The sequence below is a fragment of the Cornus florida genome, unplaced genomic scaffold (assembly GCF_030987335.1).
Source record: "Cornus florida cultivar Cherokee Brave unplaced genomic scaffold, ASM3098733v1 CherokeeBrave_3.0.0_Hap2_Chr08, whole genome shotgun sequence".
Classification (NCBI taxonomy): domain Eukaryota; kingdom Viridiplantae; phylum Streptophyta; class Magnoliopsida; order Cornales; family Cornaceae; genus Cornus; species Cornus florida.
Genome location: NW_026775578.1, coordinates 1,414,150 through 1,425,000, shown reverse-complemented (window position 1 = coordinate 1,425,000; position 10,851 = coordinate 1,414,150). Strand labels below are relative to the sequence as shown.

The window sequence follows — 10,851 nt, the reverse complement described above, 5'->3', positions numbered from 1 at the left end:
GTTCTGTTTAGTGCTAGGTAGATGAGAATTGCTTACAAGAAAAAATGAAGGAAATTAATTAGAGAGGTTGCCCATGTTTTTGAAATGATTACAAATGGTAAAGGCATCTTCTTAAAAGCAAATTCTCCAGCCACTATTATAAGAAGAAAATCATAGGGAAAATTAATTCCCTGCCTAAGAATATTTTATTTCATTCTGATGTGTATATTCCTCTAATCCACTGTTACAAAAATGTGGGAGGCTTTCCCCTTATTACAGTTACCAACTGCCATATGGCCTGAATGTTCGAAAAGACAAAAGCCGAACAATTAAGGAAAACCTCAAGAATATTGTTTTCTTATAAAAATGAAATCGCCACTGGATCTTTATTCCACATACAGACTGAGAAGAGAACATTGCACAACGGGTATAGCACTGCATTCATGCTAAAGTCTGCAGACAATTTCTTCTATTTTTAAATTATCTTAGTTTCTCAGTCAGAAGGACCAATCATTTTCTCCGGCACTACAAGTTTATCAAATTCTTCACTGGTGAGTACTCCAAGTTTTAAAGCAGATTCCTGCAAAGATTTACTTCGTCAGATTTGAACAGATGTTGCCCTTTGATTCTAGCAAACTAAATTATCAAATTCAAGGGACCACTGCTTCATTTAGTGGTAAAAGATCAGCAATTAAGTATGCTGGTTCAATTCTGAGAACAGTCATTTTCTGCAAATAGTGCTAAAAGGTTATGCCTGTGCTCAGTACCACAGCTTCCACTAACGGAAACCAGATGACCTTGACTGGCCTATTAGGTTATCCAATTCAAATTAGATAAAAATTGAAGCTCCTTAAGGCTATTATGAATAAAAATTATCTATGTTAATAGAAGACATCTTAACACTGCATAATAATGAGACAAACCATCACCTTCAATGTACTTCCCTCCTTGTGGGCTTTCTTGGCAACCGCAGCAGCATTGTCATAACCAATTTTCTATAATGAAGCAACAGCAATAGTTATTATTCTGAACAGATGAACCCAGCAGAGGAAAGGGGGGGCGGTGGCGGGGGGGAAGGGGGAATTGCAGAGAATGTAGAACTGAACATGAGTTGAAACTTACAGGGTTTAAAGATGTGACAAGCATAAGTGACTGTAAGGCGGTGAAGATAAAAACATTGCAACAATATAGATCAGTCAGATTTGGGTTTTAACAAATAATATGTTTCACAATTTTACACCTTATGTAACCCGACACCAGCTTACCTCGTGAAGTAATTTTGAAATCCTTTCCCTATTGGCTTCAATTCCCCTAACACAGTTCTTTTCAAAAGAAGCTGATGCATCCGCAAGCAATCTCAGTGACTACCAGCAATGCACCAAAAACCCGAGATGAGTAAAAGAATAATATACTAGGTAAAGGGGGAACATAAACAAATAATTTCTTTCAAGCACCATTATGATAAAATATATCAGTATAATAATGTCTATCCTAGGCAGCTCTGCAATATAATATCAAATTTTATTTATTTTCATCCTGAAGTTACTAGGTCAGAGGAAACCATACTTTTCATATGGTTCTGGAACTGCAGATTTCAAAGAAAACATTTACCCAGCCCAAATATGAAATAATCCAAATTGCTAAAGTGTGAAAGAACCAAAACATTTCCCTACTATTTACCCTGTTCTTTCAAAATATTCAGTTGAATATAATAGAACATTTCAAGATACAGTAAACAAGAAGCTCTCTAATGTTACTCCCAAACATCACTGTCTGATGTTGGCCCGAAATCCTCTCAAGCAAATTCAGATTTGCCTGAACTGCTATGACAAATCAATAGACACACCACCTTGTCAATTTGATGCCCTCCTCAAATCATGCAAGAACTGATATTGCATGCTCTCTGCCATGACTTTGAATAAAAATTATAATAATGAAATGACAAAAGAACATACGCGTAGGAGACCACTAGCAATCATTGGCTTGTATACATTCAGCTCAAAATGGCCGTTTGATCCACCTATTGTGATGGCCACGTGGTTTCCCATAACCTGCAAGCAAGAAAAATGTTGATTGATTGAACGAGCTTAGAGACTTGACGGTAATGCCAACTAAAATTTAGTAATTTTGACATAATATTATATGACAATATCTTCTATCACTCAAATAAATCAAGATAAATCGGGAGAAACATTATTACAATTCCATGAACGCGAACACATTGCGTGAGCACACTAATTGATCTTGTCATCCATATGAATCAGAATGACGCTATATCTTACCTGTGCACAGACCATTGTAAGAGCCTCACACTGGGTAGGGTTCACTTTTCCCTGAAATAGCATTAGTTCACACAGAATAAGATTAAAAGGGAAAGAAGTTGCCAAGTTTAGCTTCAAAAGGCAAAAGAAATCTTGACAGACATAAAACCTTTTTTAGATAAGTATTGACAGACATAAAACTAAGGTAGAGATTAGGGATTTTACAGGCATTATACTGCTGCCAGGTTCATTTTCAGGAAGAATGAGCTCACCGAGGCCGCAACGTGGACCACTGAATGAGAAAAAAGGATGTGAAAACCCCAAAAGGAAAGTAACAGAAGACAGTAAGGGTTATCTAACAAGCATATGTACCTTCCTAACAAGCGTATGTCATTCGCAATCTTCATCAGAGAAGCAGCAATTGTGTTTAAGGCTCCACTAGATTCCACAAAAGCATCATGGGCAGCCTGGTATTATAAAATATATATATATATATGTGAACATAAAAACAACAAGCCTTTTTCCCAACTACTTGGGCTCGGCTACAATAAAAAATATACAAACAACATGTAAAACTATTTTGATGTAAATGGTATAAAACAACATATCGACATTATTTTCCTTCTAGCCATCCAATAACAAAACAGAAGCAAACTTCAAAGGAACTAGATATTAACCAGTGCTTCAAACTTGTTTTCTGCTGTGACAAATGGTAGGTTTGTTTCCTCAGATACTGCTGCAGCAATCTTTACATCAAACCTAATAGACACAAAAATTGATCATCAGCATCTAAAAATAAAAGTTAAATAAACAAAAAAAGATACGTAGATGAAATTATAAAGTGCCACTTGCAAATTATTGGTTAGATTTCAATGCTGAGTAACCAGGTGAAGAAGCATTTTTTCCTCCTAATCCAACACTCCACATATTATTGTGAGATAATCTGGGTTCCTTTTCCAGGAATTGTTGTAGTTTTAAAAAATTTAGTGCAGCTATAACAAAAGTCTATGCATATAGACTGAAGGTAACAGCAATAATTGAAATTAAATAAAATAAACTTAGGATTGTAATTACATTCAGAAACATCCTCTTAGACGCCCATTGCTATGTTAATTATCAAAATCATGAGCATTAAAAAAAAAAATTGGAAAATAAATCTGACCTTCCAAATCAGCGGTGTGTGTGTGTGTGTGTACACATAGAGAGGTAAAGAAGCAATAAACTTTACATTTAGTGGCATCCTTTCTTGTTCGTTGGCATGGTGATGCTTCCTACATGGTACACGTACACCACCATGCAAACAGACTGCTGTATTTAATACATGTAGACAATAATTTAGTGTATCGTAACACACCAGTTGGAGTGCTACTCGCTTATCAATCTAACATAGACATGACATTTGAATTTAAATCACTAGTATAGCATCTTTTTCATTACCAAATTAAACAAGTCAAGTTTGCGGCTATCGACATTTTGTTCACAACAACAGATTCTTATACTTCTTTTATTCTCTTCTTTGTTTTTTTGTCGGTTTTCCCGAGTTCTATTCTGAATTTACAACAGCAAACAAAATGCAAGCTGCCCTCTTCATTATAGTGTCCAAATCATAGTTTATTTTCATCAAAAACATCCTTCAACCATTGAAACCTATCAAAGAATATTCTCAACTTCAATTACAGAACTCAAATACTTTTAGAACCTGTTCAGTACTTCATCCACGGATTGGCCTTGGATTTTAATTGGGAGGAATTTTATTAATAAGGGTTAACCAAAAAAGAAAGAAAAAGAAGCTCATTATTTTAAACCAATGTTAATTTGAATTGCATTGGTGTTTGGCAATGTATTCTTGCAGAAAATCTCGTTTTCCCCTTTTACTCAATGTGTTCTCTGCTAGGATACATCACCTTCTGCATCCTTAATATGCAAAAAGAATTCTTTCCCAAGTACTCAATGGGACTAAAAGGAATGACAAATTGCATATGACTCCAAGGAGGCTATCTTAACATCAAATCAACGTGTCAAATAACTTTTATATGGCATAATATTAGAAAAAAGAAAATGCATAACTATATCTTTGATTCACCAATGTACAAGGAAATTACATGTTGATCAAGTTGCTTCTGAGAGAACAGGGGTTGTAGAAATCTCACAATTTCAGAGGAAATTAAGCCAAAAGAATGAAAATTTGAAAACAGAGAAAGAATCTTGCATAAGGATAGGATAATCATAAGCATCAAAAGGGGGCTGAAAACACAAGCAAAAGTGCTTCAACCTTAAAGTTTTGCAACACATACCCTTTCTTTGTGTTCAATCCAGTCCCTACAGCAGTACCACCTTGAGCAAGCTGCTCAAATGACATGTCCAAGCTGTGAGAACCATAAAAAAAAAAAAAAAAAAAAAAAAAAAACAAAAAACAAAAAAACAAAAAACAAAAAAACAGAGAGCACAGAACATCTAGAACTTAACAAATCACAGCTTTCAACCTGATAAATTCGTGGAAGGGTGCACATAACACGGTCAATTCCATACTTCACCTGCAAGAAAGAGGATATTTTCACGAGTCCCTCCCAGCATAAGTAATGCTTGCAATAACATGTGAACAAAAACTAATCCATTTGATAGTAACAATTGAGAGTGCAAAACTGTTATAGCAAAGCTAACTTACTTGTGTGGTGTAGCCACTGAACTCTTGCCCAAGAGTCAAAGGTGTTGCATCTTGAGTGTGGGTACGTCCAATTTTAATAATATCTTTGAATTCAACTGACTGGCATAATAAATAAAAGCAAAATTAGTAATTGCTTTTGTTGTTGTGTCAGTTGTAACATAGTAATAATTGAAAGTAACAGAGGTGTGACTGATTAAAGTGTGCATACATGTATATAATATGTGGTCAGGATCTCAGGAAAACAAATAAAAATCAAAACCACCTTGGGGAAAGAAATGATCCAACCATTACATTTCTATGACTCATTAAGTGCATGAGAAAAGCTGCCTATGCCACCTTAGTTATTGCTCAATTTACATTATTTTAGACAATACATCCCACATACCAAGTCGTAGAACACCGACCTTGACGATCCAATCCATACCACCTATCAATTTCCAAAATAGAGCATCTAAGGGTATTGATAATACCAGAGTAAAAAGAAACTCTCTTCCCAGTGCTACACAAAACTGATTAAGAACGATCAGACCCAAACTTTCAGATAATCATTTAAAATGAATGTAACCCACTAACTAGTAACAATCATAAGCCTGACAAAGTACAAGCAATCCCATGATACCTTTCACAATTAGCATTCTGGGATGAGTCCGAACAAAATAGGCCTGTTCTCAGTCAAACCTCTCCATGATTGTAGAGGCTGATAGAGGACAAACTTGCACATTATTTGAACAATAAGGCTAAGATTTTTCGGAATGAAAGTTGTGGAGTATAACTTTCTCACTATTTCTAGGAGACCAGTAAGGAAAGCAATCATTGCATATATGATGGCATCTAGACGTTGTCAGATGATTATTATACTTGTGTGTAATTCCTCTCCCCCACCACCCCCCCCAAAAAAAAAAAAAAAAAAATGGAATTGTTTGCACCCAAGAGGAGTCGAGTGTCTAATTACTAAGTATTAGGCATTACCATTAAGTATGTCCACCTACACAAGAAGGGAAAGAGTAAAAACAGACTATCCAAAACAAAATTGCAAGTTCAAGTAAGCATTAAGTTGCCTTTGTAAATGAATATATAATGATTTACATGTCAATTGAATAAAAACATTCTTGAGCGCCAAGAAAGCTGGTAAAAAAAACCTTATTAGTGGATTTATGATTAATCGTAGAACTCAAGAGATACCATTTCAGTGGGCATTTTCTAACAAGCTGAACTAACCATTAGCCAATAAAATCTGCAATCCCTTCCCACATCGCATCCTCTCTTGTGCCCTGCCTACAGTCTAGCATGTATAATACAATATACCAAAGGAGCACGCAAGGTCCACGAGTACATATAAATACGGCAATAGAAGACAAGGACTTACAACATAAGAAAATTCATAAGACATTGAAGCCTTAAAATTTATACATTTTCTAATACAAAATGGTGCAAAGCATGTTTTGCCATTAAATCTGATGCATCAAATACGCAACAAGTTAATATATTCATAATGATAAAGTCAGCAAATGTTATGTGATATATAGCAATAAAAATGCAATTTCACATTGTATATTAATTAGCTCTTTAGTCTGACAGAAAGTACTTCAACCTTTGAATGTAGTGAAGTTTGTAACTGTTTCAACTTCGGTATTAATCTTGAATTTATTTCCGTTGCAGCTGCAATGTGCATTACCTGTACAAGATGCAAACCACAACTGATTACAACCCAGCAAGAAATAAAGTATTCTGCATTTAGCATCTATTAAGCAGTTTACAAAATGCTTTAAGTGTATCCATCTTCAAGACACTTACAGTTGGGAATGTGTCGTTAGAAGATTGTGATCTGTTCACGTGGTCATTTGGATGCACAAACTTTTCACCTCGATTATGGCCAAGAATTTCAGCTGCTCTATTCGCAATAACCTGAAACAGTCCAGAAATAAAAAATTAATCCAAATAGAAATATGTTATATTCATGACCAATCATGATGCTACAGGTTGTATCCGTAAGTCCCCTTTTTTTGGGTAAGTGTCCCCATACCAATACCAATACATTTACACGGAACATGGAAAGCCTAAAAGAAGTAACTTGGAGCACAGCTCATCCCTGACACATATCCAATAAGTTCAATTCTTCGTACACCTAGCCATGACCAATGCTACCACAAACCAAATCAATAAGCATCAATAAGATATACCAGCGCAATCCGGCTAGGACAAGGCAAACAACTAACAGAATCACAGAAATAATAGCAATCAGAGAAGGGTGGAACCTGGAAACAGACAAGTTCCCAACATAGACTGCACATAACAAGGGAGGAAGGACCAAATGTCACATAGAGCCCATATACTATAAAAACCAGCCAAAATTAAAGCAAAGTCGATAATAATCATAATCCAATCTATTGAATTTTCCACTAAATACAACAGTGATAAAGAGACCAGAAAATAGCTTAAAATCAACTCTACAATAAAGGCCATCCCATTTTAAAATACAGCTATGGTGCCGCTAAAAGTATATAATTTTTCAGCAGCTTTGTGTATTTCTGATTGGCCCATGCAATTAACCATTCAGAAAATTCATTACGAAGTTTGTAAAGGGAATGAAGCTATTGTCACAACATCCAACGATCTCAGTTCAGGTACTCCATTGGATAAGCGTCTTAGGTAAATCACTCCAAACCTCATCACATCTCACACTTTTCTTGATTAAACCAAACCAGAGAACCCACAGAACATATCATGACACTAAATTTGGAATGAGAAACACCAAGGTCCCAGCTGCATACAAGCCCAAACAACATCAAATCAGTGGACCTAAAAGTTAAACTTATTGTTACCTCATTAGCATTCATGTTACTCTGAGTGCCACTACCAGTTTGCCATATCACTAGAGGAAAATGATCATTTAATTTTCCATCAGCCACTTCTTGGGCTGCTTGCATTATTGCTTTCCCTATGGTTGGATCAAGACCATATTCCATGTTCACCTAAAATAGAATACCATAAGTACATGTCATATCAGCCAAAAAATTAAATCAGTAAACAACATTGAATAACATATTATTAACCTGTTAATATACTATCAAATATTTAATTAATACAAGAGGTCAAACCATATGTTTTTTTTTCCTAGTTGGTACTCACACACACTTGTCTCTTGTGAGACTTGAACCCCTGACCTCCCTTTGGGAAGTAAGAGGCTTATACTGCTAGGCCACTACCCGTTGGTGGTCAAACCATACGTATAATATATTATGTTTAAAATTACAACTACAACTTCTTGCAACATGCACAACCAACCATAAACTACAGTCACTTGTGAATGTAACTTTAATAAGATGCAAATATGCAAAACAAACAGAGATGTTGTTACTATGTAAAACTAAAAACAACCTTGGCAGCACATTTTTTAAGAATGCCAAATGAACGAATAATTGGTTCTGGCATTTGTTCACGCTCGCCTCCAATATCAAAGTTCTGCAATGATCTTTGGGTTTGAGCCCCCCACAACCTGAAAGATATCAATTGCAACAAAAAGAAAAACTATCATTCACAGCAAAATCCCAAAATCCAAGGTATCATTCGGTGTACAGACTAATATAGGGGACAAATTTTGAAGCCAGCTTAAGTTTGTCCCCCAATATACTAAGGTTCAAATTCAATCATAGAAAAAGATGAAAATGCTATAATATGTTAAGGTAAAAATGTATTCAAACTTCACACAGTAAATATAAATCCAAATTGCAAGCAGAAATTTCTGCAGTGTAAACAGTGAGATGGCCAGCTGAGGCTATCCATTTTCATTAGTACTCTCCAGATGGCCAAGAAGTTAACGTCATTCATACTTCGTATCAACCATATCGCTTTCCAAGTAATAATCAGTTCTAAGCTATTTCACAATTCACACAACTTGCTTTAATCAAGCAACTATAAGTCTATAATCAAACCATAGCTATGGGTCACAAACCATTCATCTATTACTCTTGACATATCATGACCATGGTGAATCAAGCCACGTGAAACCTTTTCAGGCAATTAAAAGTTATAATAATATTTTTTTAAATAAAATGAAGAAATTTTTCAAAACAAAATAACTGGAACAAGAAAAATAGGTCATCCTTCAATCAGATCATTGAGATGAAAAGAAATAAAGGGAACTTAAGAAGAGACTAGAATGCAAAGGAACCAAACCTCACAATAGCAACTCCTATGGGGTAGAAGATCAGTAAATTGTTAATGAATCACTGCCCCTCTTTTTAGCCAAGGAGTCAGCTCCAAGTTAGCCACTCTAAGGTGTCCATCTAAATACAATTTCAGTGCTCTAGATAAAGAAAAAAATATGTGAAGGCCCTAAGTGGCTACTCGTCCAACCTCCAAGATTCATAGCACAAGCAACATGTGTACCCCAATTCTAATATGCACCTCAACCAACCAAAAGAAGGAAAGAGTGATGATACATCTTTATTTAAGAGGAAATAAAGTAAAAAAGAAAATAGTGTATCCTTAATTTTAAAAGAGAAAAAAGATGAAAAATGAAGTTGCTGTCGTGACCTTGAATGGTGAAGCAACAATAATAATGGGATTGCTTATTGAAGGATTAAAATAATTTGGTTTTCATTTTAGGACTAATATAAATAATAAGGTAGTTATTAGTTGTTGTGATGACAATGAGTACTAATGGTACAATAGGAATTATTGGGTAAGTAAATATGTAAGTAGACAAACCATACAATGGAGGGATGGGAAAGAACACATTCCTGTTATGGCAAGAAACAAGGTTTTGAAAATGGGGCAAAAATTGCATAATTTGGTCTAAACCTTCATATCTTCATTAACGTGCACCATGTACATGTCAATTACCAAAGCATTTCCAACAAAATAAAATGGGTGTGACAACGAATCAGAACACCAAGAAGGCCCCTTACTACAAATCATATCTATATCAAATAAAATTACTACTTGTGAGACCATACGGTATATACCAGCATAAGCATATCATATTACAACAACGGACATGTGGACATTGATATGATATACCCCTTTTTTTTTTGTTAATAAATCTACTTTTGTTATGTATTTGACAAAGAAGAAACTTAAAATTCATAGCTTACCCCTTTAACCAAAAAAAAAAAAAAAAAGCTTAAAAGTTCATAAAACTGAAATCAAAAGGGAAAGAAAGAAAGAACGAACTTATCAGAGGGAACTTGGATGGGCCCGAATGTGTCTCTTTCCTCCCTAAAAGAAGTTGAAAACGATCTCCAAAAAGGAACATGACGTAGCGATCCAACCATTAACGACGACGTCGTCGATCCGCCTGAAAGACGACGAGAAGCTACTAGCAGAGCCATAACTGAGTTCCTCTAAACTAATCTAATCCTGCAAAAACGAAAGCATCAGAGAGGAAAATGATAAGATTCAGATAGAAATAAAGATCACTGATCACAAACATTCATTCATATATATAGCTTGAGAGAGTGAAAGATAGAAATAATGTTATGCAGCTGTTGTAAAAAGAGTGGGATCTAAATTGTACTGTTGAAGTAGGTTGAATCGGCGGAGACTCTGCCGTCGACGAGCTCGAACAGGGAGAGGGGTCAGACTGAAACCTAGACGGGACTTGTTTAAGAGAAAAGGGGGCTTTCTTGTCAAATAAAAACAATAATCAAGCATATCATTTTCCAAAAAAAAAAATCTTCGTTAAAAACTTCAAAGTCCCAACAAACAAATGGCTTTGACGCCAATAGGCGGCTATTCGGCGCCGTCGTATGCCCGACCAAAAGAGGCCCATCACCTTGGCACGTATAAATATAAAATACATACACTGTCTCCATGCTGCTTTGTTGGACTAAATCAAAATATATCAACCAAAATTAACTGTTGTTTAATTCAATTTTAGTTAATTAATGATATTTCTTTAGACAATTGACTGATTAAGCATAGAAAATTCCATTTGGATAATTA

General features: G+C 35.3%; 1 protein-coding gene across 1 annotated transcript; it reads right to left on the bottom strand.

The window, feature by feature from the left end:
- Window positions 1-136: 136 nt before the first annotated feature.
- LOC132268804 (fumarate hydratase 1, mitochondrial) lies at window positions 137-10,601 on the bottom strand. Its single transcript, XM_059769650.1, has 18 exons — window positions 10,424-10,601; window positions 10,081-10,266; window positions 8,284-8,401; window positions 7,728-7,877; window positions 6,700-6,810; window positions 6,497-6,580; window positions 4,906-5,004; window positions 4,724-4,774; window positions 4,535-4,584; window positions 2,918-2,999; window positions 2,613-2,707; window positions 2,466-2,532; window positions 2,262-2,312; window positions 1,935-2,030; window positions 1,245-1,343; window positions 1,102-1,131; window positions 909-974; window positions 137-559 (listed from the first exon to the last, which is right to left on the bottom strand). The coding sequence occupies exons 2-18, from the start codon at window positions 10,236-10,238 to the stop codon at window positions 473-475; spliced, it is 1,494 nt and encodes a 497-aa protein (XP_059625633.1). The 5' UTR covers window positions 10,239-10,266; window positions 10,424-10,601; the 3' UTR covers window positions 137-472.
- Between the last annotated feature and the right edge of the window lie 250 nt (window positions 10,602-10,851).